This window comes from Urocampus carinirostris, chromosome 5, assembly GCF_059441175.1.
Source record: "Urocampus carinirostris isolate Australia breed hairy pipefish chromosome 5, RoL_Ucar_1.0, whole genome shotgun sequence".
Lineage (NCBI taxonomy): Eukaryota > Metazoa > Chordata > Actinopteri > Syngnathiformes > Syngnathidae > Urocampus > Urocampus carinirostris.
This window is the reverse complement of record NC_142353.1, coordinates 30377370-30392656: the sequence shown is the minus strand read 5'-3', so window position 1 is coordinate 30392656 and position 15287 is coordinate 30377370. Positions and strand designations below refer to the sequence as shown.

The window sequence follows — 15287 nt, the reverse complement described above, 5'->3', positions numbered from 1 at the left end:
TTGAATTAATCAACTCATGTACTATTGCAAAGGTTGTTCGGCCTACAAACGTCATTTGTTTTTACAGTTCTTTCACAAGATTTCCATTTCTTTTTTTCCTGGTATCTTTTGTCGTACAATACTAACATTTTGGGGGGCTTATTTAGTCGCTTGCACAGTACAGAACTGTATTTAATTACATTTTTTTGTGGAAGTACAATGTTGGCAACAAGATTGACTTGATATAATTGAGAATTATTTGAATGCAACACAAACCTTTTTCTTCTTTTTCCCTGTTTTTTTCAACTTTTTTTTTAAATTCCTTTAAAAAAATCTCATTGTGTTTATTTTTTCCAAGCTGTTACATTTTTCTTGCTTTTTTTATTCTTTATTTCCTTTTCCCTTTATTTATTTTTTTTTCTGGCTTTTTTTTATTTTTCCTGCTCTTTTTTTCTCTTTTTATCTCCTTTGTTTCTTTTTTTCTCAGCTTTTCACTAATTTTTCATTTTTTTATTTAATGTTTTTTGCTCTACCCCCCCTCCCTTCCTTTAAATCATTTTTTTGCATAATTTTACATAATATTTGGTCATGTTGGGATTAAAGAAGCAAAAACGACCTGAAGAGCTGTTGGACCCTTTAGATCCGGTTCTTTTTAGTTAGCCGAGCCGAAAAAGCCGGTTCTCGAAAAAAACTACTGACTTTACTCAACTTCGTTCTACTTCGACCTTGACTTCCAAATACCGCATTTAGAACAAAACCTCAGGGGAACCCTTGTATTTTTACCTTCATGCATTGTAACTTTGACTTAATTCGCTTCTTAATTAGCAATTTCGAGCCCTGGTTTTTGTGAGCTGGTTAGATTTTCTTGTGCGCGGATATGCTCCGGGCAGTGCGCAACTGCACACACACGCAGTTTAGAGGGAACATTGGACTTGACTTGAAGGGCTTTTAAATGTTTGAAATTGCCACCATTTTTCACAAGTCCGCTTAAAAATGACACTGATTAATGACCCGACCCCACGTGTGATTCCACACCATGATGTCAGTCGTGTCTTTCTTCACGTGTGCAAGTTTGAAGCCCAAATTTGGCAATATATCAAAAGGTTGTTTAGGGGGCAATACTTTTGCAAGACACTGTAAATCACAGACGGGGAAACAATTTTGTGCAAAGTGCTGGAAGAGAGATCTCCAGCGCCGTGCTCTTGTGTTTTCTCATTTCCCGTGCTTATCGTGCGCTCTACTCACTGACACTGTGTGTTCTTTCCAAGCGAGAATATCCAGGGTTCAGTTGGATCTACTTCAAGGTGAATCCGATAATCACGTTCTTCCTTTCATAGCAAAACTCAGTTTGATGTGGAAGTTTTGTTGTTGTTAATGTAGTTGTCGGTGTTGCAGTGTTTACTTCATTCGCCTTGGCGAAAATGTCTTTTGTTGACTTTTTCTTTACTAATGTGCCGCTCTTTTGTAGGGTAACCTGCCTCCTGACTACCGCATCAGCCTCATCGACATCGGATTGGTCATTGAGTACCTAATGGGCGGGGCTTATCGTTGCAACTACACCAGGAAGAGATTCAGGACTCTCTACCACAACCTTTTTGGCCCTAAACGGGTATGCAAATGCGTCTTATGGTATTTTTATAACACTTATCATTTCCATGATGTATTGTGTTTAACTACATCATTACGGTCGAAAGACAATATATCGTAATTAACTCTGACAGGGGGATGATGGATAATGTGGATACATTATACTTTATTATTGATAAAATGCAAAACAGGGATTACAGTGTGCACGCATGGGCGTATTAGCATGTACTTTCAAATGTTCCTTGGGACATGCACGAATGAGCAACTAGTTCACGCCAACCTCAGCCGAGAATTATCAAGGGAATATAAAGGAGAACATTTTTTGGTGTGTTTCTTTAAGGGCAGACATTGACGTCATTACAAATGACTTGAATAGAGATTGATGGACTTTAAGTTTCCCAATCTGGTGCATTGATAATTGCTTCAAGAAATCTGTGATCTTTGGTCACCATGGGTAACAAGGGATGCGAGTGAGTGGCCCACCCACATTATTTTAAAACTGTGATCTTGATGTAATGTTAATGAAGGTCAAACTATTACAAACTGACGTTTGAGATGCCGTTTTAGATGCACGGGTCATTGAACTCCCGTTGTCGATCACGATTCAATTTAATTGCAAGCCTATTGATGCTCCTATATACTGTTTTTCTTAACACATCAAGCTATTTGCATGTATCTCATGCTTTTATATTAAAATTAAGCTTATCAACATTGATTCATTTATTAAAATTGTATTTTCTAAAGCAGATACATAATACGGCAAAACATTTTTTTGTATTATATATTAGTTGTTTTTATTAGTGGAACAAGCTTATTATTTTAAAAGCACTGTATTGGTTTTTACAAAGTAAAAAATAAAAACCAATATTAAAAAAAAAAACATTCCACATGTTTTTTTTTTAATCCATTATCTTGATCTTTAATCCCAGATTGCATAGTGCTGCAAGCCTGGCGCTTTTTTTGCCATTCGGTCCACCAAAAAGTGAAATGCACTTGTGCAACCGCGACCCAATATCCCCAAACGCTTAGTGCTGCGAGGAGAGACCGACAGAGGACCCTTTTGTTGGGCCTGGTGGTTCTCTTTTGCTGTTATTTTCCCCTAAAATCAACTGCACTCGTTTTGTGGATTCCATTATCCCCAATCCCGTACTGTTGCAAGCGGGAACTGGCAGAAGTACCTTTGTCGGCAGGCATTTACCTCCGGAATGCCTAAAATGAAATAAACGGTTGTGTCCGCGATCCAATATCCACGGTCAAGTGATTAGGATAAATAGGCAAAAATCAAAAATAAGTGCAATTACATTTAGTGCCAACAATTTTAAAACCATTATAATTTTCAAGGTTCATATATTTTTTTTTTCCTGTGCAGCAGTATGTATTCAATGACTGATTTTGTTTTACTTGGTTCATGAACAGAATGCTCTTCTGGTGTGGAACAGATCTTACAGTGGCATTGCGGCAAAGTGCGTTTTGTTTTTGGTTCAGGTTTCTCAAACGTGCCATTGCAGGCCTGCACTATGTTCGCCGCAATCCATTATCCCCAGTTGACTATTTCTTAAGCTCAAAGCTTACTAGTATACCTTTTTATGATTTTTAAATATTTTAAGGTAAGATATTTGAACATTCCCCATAATCAGCAATATTAAAAAGAATTCCAAACTTAGTTCATTTGATCTCTAAGTAATCCAGAATGTATTACAGAAAATTTAGAACTCTATCACAATATTCACATTTTTGGAGACATTCCTGTAAATACCCTCACTGATCGTCTTCATACCTTGTGAGTAAAACAAAAAAGTCTGTCTCAAATGCCATCAATTTGCTTGATGGTGTCCCTTGTGCGTGCTGTGTGTTTATTAACTTCCATATGCCTGCCTCCATATTTGCATGTCTCCGAACAGAAGCAACAAAAGCAGCTTGTTGGAAAAAAAGCCGGAGATGATTCAAAGACATATATACATGAGGAGTGATTTATCCCCTACGACCAGAACCTGTGATCACAACCACAAGCTCAGGCAAACACATAAACACGTGTTAACAGAGAACAAAGCCTTTAAATAGATGCAGATATCAAAACTCCCCCAAGAAAACCGTGCCTATTTTTACCGACAGGGACGATAGCTCATGAATGCATAATGCAAACATGGCCTTGTTTTTAGTACCGATGCACAGAACGCTATGCTGACGCCACCGCTCTGCTGCGATTCAGAGGTAGTAGCTTTGCATATAAGTCGCTCACTTTTCGGCATTGTCGCATTGCTCCATAAATTACATCCCCAAAAGGTGTTGTTCAGTCTCTTCATGTTCTTGTTGCTTTTTAGCCCAAAGCCTTGAAACTGCTGGGGATGGAGGTGAGTGTTTCCATCATGCTCATTCCATTCAACTGCCCATCCTCTTGCTCCTCTAAAGTGTTGCAAAAAAATGTGCTGGTCTGTGTTTTGTCTCTCAGTGGATGTCTCTTCTTTTTTTTCCTCTGAACAAAATCATCCTTGTTGCAATATTGCACATGTTCAAAGAGCTTCTTCTCACAAGAGTTTTAGTAGGATTTTGTACCAAAAGATGGTGGAGACCATTCTTATCAGGAAGTAGGACACTTCTTTCACAAAAACTGAGCCTCCCCTAGGCAAAGCACCTACTGCTATTCTCGATTTGTGGTGCATTCAAACACCAGACATGCAGTAGGAACTTCCATATAATGTATTCCCTCATCATTTCCCGGTTTGACTTTCTTCATCTCGGCTTTTTGTTTAAATAGAGGCATTAGTCCAACTCTGATTGGTTAAGCACGAGTGACGCAGTTAGGAAAATAGAAGCCGTTCCCGCGTTTAATTCATGCTTTTAATAAAGAATAGAATAGAATAGAATATACCTTTATTGTCATTGTTACAAAATGGGTTGAACATATTGTGACACCAAAATTGGACGTGGCACTCCAGTTTCACATTTAACAGTGAGGATAAAAGAAAACAAAGAAGATAAAGGGACAAAGAAGATAAGGTTATAATTTACACAATATAAAGGAACAAAAAAAATAAAGGTTATGGATGATACCCTTTATCTCATTCACAAAAACAAATTTATCTGCTTGTTTGCTCCAAAACTGGCTTGCCAGAAGCGTCAACTTACACTATATATGGTTGGATACGACTGTGGCATCCACTATATATGGATGGATACAACTGTAGCATTTTATCAATAGGGGCAGAAAATAACAATTAAATTTCCAGGATAAATCTACCAATACTCTCATGGCTTTTTTTGGCGATTAAGCCCGAGTTTGTATATATTGTAGTCTACAGTGCTTTGCAGCATGAAAATATCCCGGTCCAGGTAAACTGTACGCAAAAGCGAACGGATTTACTGTGTGACACATTTTACTGTTAAGTTGTATACACTATGGTATTTATGTACACATTTACTATATATGTTTGGTCATGAAACGGATTACTTGCAAAAAGAAAACCGAAGGAATACAGTACGAAAAGGCTCCAGCACCTCAATGTTTTTTTTTTCCCCAGATGTTTAAGGTTGAAGTATAATAATTCCACAGTTATTGCGGTTAATGCAGACCAGAAACCCCTGCGAATTGTGAAAATTTGCGAAGTAGAAACCTTAAATAATTTATTATTACTCAAAAACAAACCCAATTTACAGGCTCAAGTATTTGTTAAACTAATAAAAGTACTGTACTTAATAAACACTCTTTTTCACGAATAACTTTTTAAATTTATTTTTCCTGTTTTATTGCATAACCTTAGGAATTCAGAACCTGATTCACCTCCCATTAAATGATACATTGCTGCCATCATGTGGACGTTTTGGAAAACTACATTTACCTTATGTTTCTGTCCTATAGAAACCATATACTTTATATTTTCATTGTCAAACATTTTGATGAAACAGGGAGCCACTAAGAGCCACTAGGGAGCGTCAAAGACCCCCATGTAGCTCCAGAGCGGGTTTAGCAGGTGGAGAGGTCCAACTTTGTTGGAGATAAATGGCATCTTATTCTGTTGAGCCAATCAGAGTGCAGAACACAATACACGATGAACATCCGCGAATCAGTGAACCGAAGTTTGAAGTAGCAAGGTGTCTCTGTACATCTTTTAGATTGTGTTTTGAAACGAGCTTTTCTTTATAAACCCTTATCGTATCACTATGATTCATTTCCCGATTCCGTGCAATGTTCTACTAAATTCTTGTGAGAACACGTTGGTCCGAGCTCACAGTGGCACTGAACTGACTGAGCAATGACCCGACCCCATGTGTGATTCCGCACTGTGACGTAGCTGCAGTAGTCTGTCAGTCGTGTTTTTCCCGGAAAAAAAACACAACATGCATGACTTTTTTTGTCTCTCTTCACGTGTGCAAGTTAATGTGTCCTTGTTATGAATGTAATCTTGATAACCACTACAGGCTTTTTCCAACACCTTTATGATCTCACGTTGCGTATTGACTGGTTTGTCACAAAGCACGTACAATATCCAAAGCACAGCAGTCCGCCGTTAGATTTTTGTGATCGAACATTAATCTTCAGGTCCTAAGAGACCTTTGAAATCAATACCTCTGTTATGATCTGCTGCTGTTAGCGTCTAACTAGCGGTTTTAATCTTAGTACAAACAAGGGTATCAAGAAACATTTTCAGATGCAGTTGACCCCCCGGGATATGACGTCCGTTCTGAGCTGGGGATCTTAAAGAAAAAACAAATCCATTTTATTCCACACTATAAAGTAAAAACGTCGTAAGGTAGGGTCACCATATCCCGGGCGTCTACTGCATTAGCTTATGTAACTGAAAGTATGTTTTGGGGCATTTCCTAATATAGTCATCATTCAGCGATAGGCATTATAAAATTATATATTAACAAACACTATCATGTTGTATTTTTATCCGTTTCTAATACATTAAACCATTAAACTCATTTTTAGCTCGGGGACCACATGAATAAAAAAGCTTTATCACGGGGGTCGGACCGGTAAAGAAAAAAGAAAGGAGAAGGAGAGAGGGAAATAGAGAGAGGAAGAAAGAGGATAGAGAGAAAAAGGGGGGAAATAAGAAAAAGAGAGGAAATTAGGAACAGAGAGAATGAAAGAGAGAGATAGAACAAGAAAAAAACATAGAGGAACATGAAGAGAATGAGAATGAAAAAACAGAAAAGGAGTGAGACAGTGATACAGGGAGAGAAGAGGGAGGAAGATGGAAAAAGAGGAAAAGAGAGCAAGAAATAGAGGAAGAGGAAAGAAAAAGAGAGAGAAAGAGAAAGAAAGAAAAATTGAGAGAGATGGGGAGAGATGGAGTGATAAAAAAGAGAAAATAAATATATATATAGAGAGAGAGAGACAGAGATGGAGACAAATGGAGAAAGTGAAATGGAGACAAAAGAGACAGAGAAATAGAGAAAAATGATACAGAGAAAAAAGGAAAGAGAGAAAAAAAGAGGGATAATAAGAGAGGAGAAAATAGAGCAAGAAAGTGAGGGAGAGAAAGAGAGAGAGAAGAGGAAAATAGAGTAAGAGATAGTAGAAAAATAGAAAGAGAGAGAGGAACAAATAGAGAAAAGAAATTGAGAGGAATACAGAAAGATAAAGATGGTGTGAGCAAGAAACAAGAGAAAGGAAGAGAGATATAAAAAAGAGAAAGAAGGAGAGAGACAAAGAGAGAGAGGGAGAGAGAGAGAGAGAGAGAGAGAGAGAGAGAGAGAGAGAGAGAGAGAGAGAGAGAGAGAGAGAGAGAGGAAAAGATGAGGGAGCAAGAAACGGAGGAAGAGAAAAGAAACAGAGAGAGAAAGCAAAAGAAAGAAATAATATGAGGGAAGGGGAGGGAGGGAGTGATAAAGAGAGAAAATAAATAGAGAGAAAGAAAGAAAGACAGAGATAAATGGAGAAAGTGAAATGGAGACAAAAGAGAGAAATAAAGAGAGAAAGATGATACAGAGAAAGAAGGAACGAGAGAAAAAAAGAGAGCGATAAAGAGAGAGGAGAAAATAGAACAAGAGAGTAACGGAGAGAAAGAAAGAGGAGGAAAATAAAGTAAGATATGGTGGAAAAGAGAGAGAGAGAGCAAGAAAGAGAAAAAAGAAATAGAGAGAGGAATAGAGAAAGATAAAGAAGGTGTGGGTGAGAAAAAGAGAAAGGAAGTAAGAGATACTAAAAAGAGAAAGAAGGAAAGAAACATTAAAAGAGAGAGAGAAAAAAAAAGAGAGCGAAAGAGAGAATAAGAGAGAGAGAGAAATAAATACACTTAGAGTTGCTTTACAAGTGGCACCGGGCTTTGGTGCCATCAAGTGAACTTATTTAAAAGTGCAGTTAGTTTTTCTCTTGCACGGCCGGATTAAAATAGCTAGCGGGCCTGACCAGGTACGGGGGCCACGCGTTTGACACCCCTGCCTTAACCAAACGGCTTCGGGTGTCTGCAAAGGGTCGGTCGGGATGAGAATCTGAAAGGTTTGCCCGCAGGACGGATCTACAGAGCTGTGTGTTTTCCTCCCCCTTGTCGCATGTGTCGGCGCCCCCACCAGGACGACATGCCCATCCGCAGGGGCCGCCAAAAAACCACACGCAAGCGCGAGGAAGAGGTGGACATCGATTTGGACGACCCCGAAATCAACCACTTCCCTTTCCCTTTCCACGAATTGATGGTGTGGGCCGTGTTGATGAAGCGGCAGAAGATGGCGCTCTTCTTCTGGCAGCACGGCGAAGAAGCCATGGCCAAAGCCTTGGTGGCGTGCAAACTCTGCAAGGCCATGGCGCACGAGGCCTCCGAGAACGACATGGTGGACGACATCTCGCAGGAGCTCAACCACAACTCCAGGTGGGTGACACCAGGGTTGGTACGGGTACTTGAAATCCTCGATGTTTTAATGTTGCGTTTTCAAGTATTGAAAAGTGATTTAAACGCTTGAAACGATTGCCATGTTTCTCAAAAAGTCTGCTTAAAAATGATGCTGACACTGCTATCTGGTGGCTTCAACCACAACTCCAGGTGGGCGCGCTGACACCAGGGTTGGTACGGGTGCTTGAAATCCTCGAAAAAACTTTTTTTTTTTACGTTGCGTTTTCAAGTATTGAAAAGTGCTTTAAACGCTTGAAATGATAGCCATGCTATTATTAAGTTTATGTACCTTTATATGAGGCACTGCTAAGCAGAATTTGATTTCCTGCACTGTAAGTTTTTGTTGTAAGTGAAAAAATATGTCATATAAATTGTGTTGAAATTCAAACTTATTTAATGTAAAATATTTTAGAGAGATATATACATTGCATTTGAATCTATACTATAAGAGGTATTCTTTGTTTCTATTTGCCTTATAACATATTTCCTGTCAAGACCAGAACAAAGACAGGACCCACTTGCGTTACGTTTCTCCCAGTTTTATTGGGAAGAAAGGAAAGTGTTGCATCCACAATCCGGTGATCACTGGAGGCAGGAAGCAGGTCGTTCTGAACGCGGAAGTGGCGGTGTCGGGAACGGAAAAAAACGGGTCAGTAGCCAGGACAGGAAAGCAAAAAACGTGGTCGGGATCGGAAACGAGTCGAAAGCCAGGAAAGGAGAGTAGACGTCGTCAGGATCAAAATACGGGTCGAAGCCGGGGAACAGACGAGAGCAAGAACAGATGGGAGTCAGGGTCGAAAAAGGCTTGCCTAGAGTAAACTGAGGTTCGCAGACGGACTGACAACAGGTGACAGAGAGACGTGGGTTTAAATAGTGACAGGGAGCCAATCAGAATCCGAGGCAGTTGGCGTCATAGGAGCGGGCACAGGTTCTTCACATCAGTAATCATGACAATTTCATACACCAATCTTTAAGTTTTTACAGCAACCGAATATCGGTTATCAGCTTCCTCTTACTAATAATAATCAGTGTCTGTATTGGTCCTCAAAAAACAATATTTGGCGATCCTTATCAAAAAGTATAATGGGAAGTACTTCTTTCATGGGGAGGGATTTGTCTCAAAAACAAATATATTCACGATTTACTCGAGATCAAATAATGGTATATCTTGATAAATGCACAAACAAGGTTAAAAATCACAATTGTAAATCCTATATACAGTATGTGTGCAAAATACATTATTTGATCCAGATTTTTTACTTTTCTAATGGTACTTGAAGAATTGCACATTTGGCCTTGAAAGTCCTTAAAAAGTGCTTGAATTTGGCCATATAAAAAGGTCTACAAAAAATACACAAACTAATTTTAATCGACACTCAGCAACAAGTTAAAGACTTACTGCATGAAGTCTGACAATGTTTCCAAAATAGATGGACAAAATAAAATGTTCAGTTTAAGAATTGTTACAAATAAACATACAAAACAGCAATTTGTTTTAAAAATCTACAGCTGTCTATAGCAGGGGTCTCCAACATGATGCCCGCAGGCACCAAGCTTCCCCCTAAGGACAGCTGAGATGCTTTTCAAACTGTTCTAAAAATAGCTCACCAGTGCCATTGTGATTTTCTAGTAAAAAGATTGTTTGACTTCCAATAATAACAAAGTCATAACCAGGGCTGCACGGTTAACTGAAATCAAATTGACATTGCGATGTGACAATCCCTTCGCGAAACGGGCCAGGCCCCCATAGTGACGCTGACATGCCTTATTCCCAGGAAAATGATCCGATTCCATTGCTCTGGCTCCCAGGGGTCGCAAGTGACATACATAGAGAAACCTTTCGACATGCATCATCATTATTTAAGGAAATGGAATGGTGATAACAGGAATCACCTAGTGGGAAGCACTTGAAAGAGATGGATAGAGAGAGAGCGTGTGAGAAAGAGAGAGACAGAGAGAAATGAGAAGTTGAAATCTAGAGAGTGAGACAAAAGAGCAAAGGGAAAGAGAAAGATGATAAAAAACAGAAAAAGAAGGAAAGAGGGAAAAAAGAGGGACAAAGAGAGAGGAGAAAAATAAAGCAAAAGATGGTGGAAAAAGTAAGACAGAGAGAGAGAGCAAGAAATAGAGAAAATAAATGGAGGTGAGAAAAAAAGATGAATAGAAATAGATTCAAGTGGAGCGAGCGAGAAAAAAGAGAAAGGTTGAGAGAGAGGCAAAAAAGTAAAAGAAGAAAAGAGAGAAAAAGAGAGACAGATAAAAAGAGTGGAAAAAAGAGAGGTAGAGAGAAAGAGAGAGAGCAAAAGAAAGAAAAAGAGAAAGAGAGAAATAAATACATTTAGAGTTGCTTTGCAGGTGGCACTTTGCTTTGGCTCCATCAAGTGAAAATATTTAAAAGTGCAGTTCATTTTTGAATTGCACTTCTCTCACTTTACCCTCACAGGCCGGATTAAAATCATTGGCTTGCCTGATCGGGCATGCGGGCCACGCGTTAGCTCACCAGTGTCATTGTGATTTTCTCGTAAAATTATGTTTTAACTTCCAATAATAACATAGTCATAACTAGGGCTGCACGATTAACCGAAATCTAATCGATATTGCGATGTGACAAGCCCTTCGCGACGGGGGCTGCACACTGACATGTCTTCTTCCCAGGAAAATGACCCGATTCCATTGCTCCGGCTCCCGGGGGCCGCAAGTGACATACATAGTGAACCCTTTTGACATGCATCATCATTATTTAAGGAAATGGAATGGTGATGATAGGAATCACCTAGAGGGGAGCACTTGGCTTACAAAAATAACCGCTCATGTAGGGCAGGTGAAATATCCAGTTATTTTAAGACCTTTCACAATCAATTATGGGTATAAAATGTGTTAATAAGACTGTAGACAAAGTAAGAACCAACTCCCAGCAAATATTCAGTATTTGTTTATCTACAGAGCAGAAACTCATCATCTAAGGGGAATCCATAACGAAAAAGTCCAATATTCTTGCACAAAATCGAAATGTCGAGTAAAGGAACAGGAGGAGGACCCAAATGCGTGACGTTTCTCACACAAGCTTTATTTCACAGGAAAAACCCAAAATGACAGTGATACGGCGATCGTTGGGCGGAAAACGTAAGGCAGCAGTCTGGCGTGGAATGACAGGAAGCCAGAGTCCGACGAGATAGATACCAATTGCGGGAGCAGAAATCGGACAGATGGGGTTGATACCGGAGAGGATGGGACGGACAAAATTGATATCAGGCACTGGAGACTGGAGTCCGATAACATGCAGGACGAGATGGACGGAAACGATACCGGACACTGGAGATCGAAATTAAAAAGGGCAAACTCAATGGAACCCTACCAGACACTGGATATTGATATCAAATAGAACAAAATAGCCGGGAACGAAACTGGAGATCGATATTAAACAGAACAAAATAGCCGGGAATGAAACAGAAGATCGATATTAAACAGGACGAAATAGAAGTGAACGATACCGGACAGGAAATACAAAAGAGGAATCCGGACAGAGTCAAAACCCACGTTTTGCGGGTGCAGAGGTTCGTTGATGGACTGACAAAGGGTGAGAGCACTGAGCTTAAATAGGAGGGAAGCCGATCAGTCAACAAGCCGCAGCTGGCGCCAAACGAGCAGGGCCAATTGGGCGCCATGGGCAACCCTGACACGAAAAGCTATTGTGCCACCTGGAAAGCTATTCAGTTGTCGAAGGATTTTGATGAAGACTTTGCAATTGTCCCTAATTTAAATTAATTAAATGAAAAAAAAACATACACATGTACTTTTGATAATTTTACTAAAAAAGATTAATATATCCAGGGTGTCTTTGGGTATTAGATGTTGGATGACTCACTAGCGATTCTATTATAAGTTTGAAATGTAATTTCCTTGTTTTCTAACTTCCTTTGTGGGTAATCTTCTGTTTTCTTGTATAGTTTTTAAACATGTCTTCCCCGCAATGAAAAATGGAATTGGTTTAGGTACTTTATCTTCAGCCAACATTGTAATATTGTATTTTTAATTGTAATTGTAATATTGTATTGTACAGCTGTTTTAAGTGCAAATCCTACTAACATTCTTAGCTGGAATTGAGGTGTGTTCAAAATCTAGTCGGAACTTTAAAATATTCCAAGGAATAGTTCTGGCATTTGAATGTCTGTTCTCTTTCTTACAGTTATGTTGCACATGTTTAATGTTTGTTAAAAAAATATATACTTTTTTATATCGAACTTTCCTGTGTGGAGTTTGCATGTTCTCGTGCTTGCGTGGGTTTACTCCAGGCACTCTGGTTTCCGCCCACATTCCAAAAATGTGCATGTCAGGCTAATTGGCCGGTTCTAATTGTCCCTAGGTGTAAATGAGCGAATTGTCCGTCTCTTTGTCCCCTGCCCACTGCCCGAAGATAGCTGGGCTGGGCTCGAGCACCCCCGCGATCCTACTGAGGATAAGCGGCGCAGATAATGGATGGATGGATTGACTTTTTTATAGTAAGTTTAATTTGATAAACGCTAACTGTGGCGCTACAGTGAACCCTCGTTCATTTGTGGTTGATATCTTCCGCTGGAAAAAACTCACTCTCCATGGTGGGTCACCACAGTTGTTCATACGAAAGAACTGTTCTTTTAAAATGTTCTATTTGTTACCTGCACGGACACTGCCCTACTAACAAACGATCGTTCGTAAGTTGAATTTGTTCGTAAGTTCCTTCAGTGCTATATTTTGTATGTTTAAGTTTTATATAAGTATGTTTAAGCCTTGTATAAGTAACCTGTATTGTTTTGTACTAAAAAAATAAACATTTCATAAAATAATATGCTCTATAAAGAAAGATAAAGTTGAGTTTAACTTACTTTTGGAAGATGCGCTTCAAGAGGTGCTGCTCCGTGGTAAAAAGTGGCCGAAAAAAAGCAATCCAACAATGTTCTCAACCACATCAAGCTTTCTTATTTCACTCTTGTTTCAAAAGAATCGACTTGCCTCTTCTTTACACTTTACACCAAGCATATTGAATGCATGCACGAGATATTAAACAATAAAAATGACGAAGTTCTTAGCGTGCTAGAGATACAGACAGTATGTTTACACACGAACTAAGAAGAGGAAGCGGATTTCTTCTTCGGGGTGAATGCTGGGTGACCTCTCACAGCGCCATCACACGCCAGTAGTGGCGGAAAGAAGCACTACAGCCATGTCCTATACTCGGAAAAAAGGTGCACACAGTACAAAATCTAACCTACAGCAATGTCCGGATATTTTTCGACATCCCGAAGTAAATGATCGTATCAACTGTTTTTCGTAAGTCGAATGGTAGTAAGTAGGGAAGCGTCTGTATAAAGTATTTAATTGATATAATTGTATGAAGGGTGTCACGGCAGCCAAGTGGTTAGCGCATCCGCGGCACAGTTCTAAGGTCATTGGATCAAATCCAGCTACCGGCATTCCTGTGTGGAGTTTACATGTTCTCCCTGTGCTTGCGTGGGTTTCTTCACACATTCCAAAAACATGTATGTCAAGGGGATTGACCGGTCCAAATTGTTCCTGGGTGGGAATGAGCGACTGTGTGACCTGCGACTGGAGGGCAACCAATTCAGAGATCTGACAGCTAAGATGGGCTCCAGCAGCCCCGCGACCCTATTGAGGATAAGCAGTGCAGATAATGGATGGATGGCAATTATATTAAAAGATAATTCCAATGGATATCTGAATACCAAAATTGTAGACACTATCATATTCTTATGTGAGTCACCATTTAATTTCCAAGCTATTCCTAAGATTTTTTGGGGGGTTACATGGAATATTTATACTTTTATACAGTAATTCATTATAAAGCAAATATATGTCAGCAGAAAGTGTCTAATCTGCATGCCCTGCAGTTATTCTCAGATGGCATAGATAGACAGTAATCTGCAGGGAGGAGTTTCTACCACATTTATCAAGGATATACTGCCCAATTTATCGTGTTACATCTCTGTTGGAGGCACTGATTTCTATTTTTAGAGCTTCTAGGGTTTTGTTTTGCCAATTCTTTAAATAAGGTAACTGATGAATATGGCTCTCGGTGTGACGCCGTGCGTGTTTACTCAAGCTGTTTATAAAGGTTGCGCATGTGCTCCCTTTTTCCCGCGTCCTCTCGTGGGCGGCGCTGTTTGTATGCAAATCTAATTTAGTTCCTGGACCAGATGGTCATCGATGCCTGAACTAGTTTCACGTATTCCTTACATGTTTTGACAAGGCACACTGTTCCCTCTATTCATGTCTTAATGCTTACGCCCATGTCCTGTGCACGATTTTCTTAGAGAGTTTGGCCAGCTGGCTGTGGAACTCCTGGACCAGTCTTATAAACAGGACGAGCAGATGGCCATGAAGCTCCTGACGTACGAACTGAAGAACTGGAGCAACGCCACCTGCCTGCAGCTGGCGGTGGCGGCCAAGCATCGAGATTTTATTGCCCACACTTGCAGTCAGATGCTGCTGACGGACATGTGGATGGGACGATTGCGCATGCGCAAAAACTCCGGACTGAAGGTGAGAGAAACGGCGTATCCAATTTACTGTATTCTGGCACCCTGGATTACAAGGCCCGCCCCCAAAGAGTAGTCTTTTGCGATATGTTCTTCATATATAAGGTGCACCACACTGTAAAGTGCATGTAATTAAAACTGTAAGGGCTGGGGTTGCACAAAAAAATAAATAAGTACCGTGTTTGTACATTGATCGATCAGTCAGAATATATTGGTGATCCAAAATTGCGAAACAATGGATACAACAGGATTTGAACCTGGAACATGGCAGGGAGAGTGCAGATTTATTTCAACTACAGCAGCGTTTTTCAACCCTTTTTGAGCCAAGTCACTTTTTTTTTTTTTTTTATAAAAA

The 15287-nt window shown here is 39.7% G+C and overlaps 1 protein-coding gene across 3 annotated transcripts in view; it reads left to right on the top strand.

Annotated features, from left to right (window-relative positions):
• trpm3 (transient receptor potential cation channel, subfamily M, member 3) overlaps positions 1-15287 on the top strand; it is a 231293-nt gene that overhangs the window by 169305 nt on the left and 46701 nt on the right. For 2 of the 3 annotated variants that reach the window (XM_088336426.1, XM_088336428.1), the window contains exons 13-16: positions 1448-1588; positions 3888-3917; positions 8086-8378; positions 14708-14936. In XM_088336426.1, coding sequence (XP_088192552.1) covers positions 1448-1588; positions 3888-3917; positions 8086-8378; positions 14708-14936 — 693 coding nt within the window. The remainder of the gene's footprint in view (positions 1-1447; positions 1589-3887; positions 3918-8085; positions 8379-14707; positions 14937-15287) is intronic. The other variant, XM_088336427.1, reaches the window with a different exon arrangement.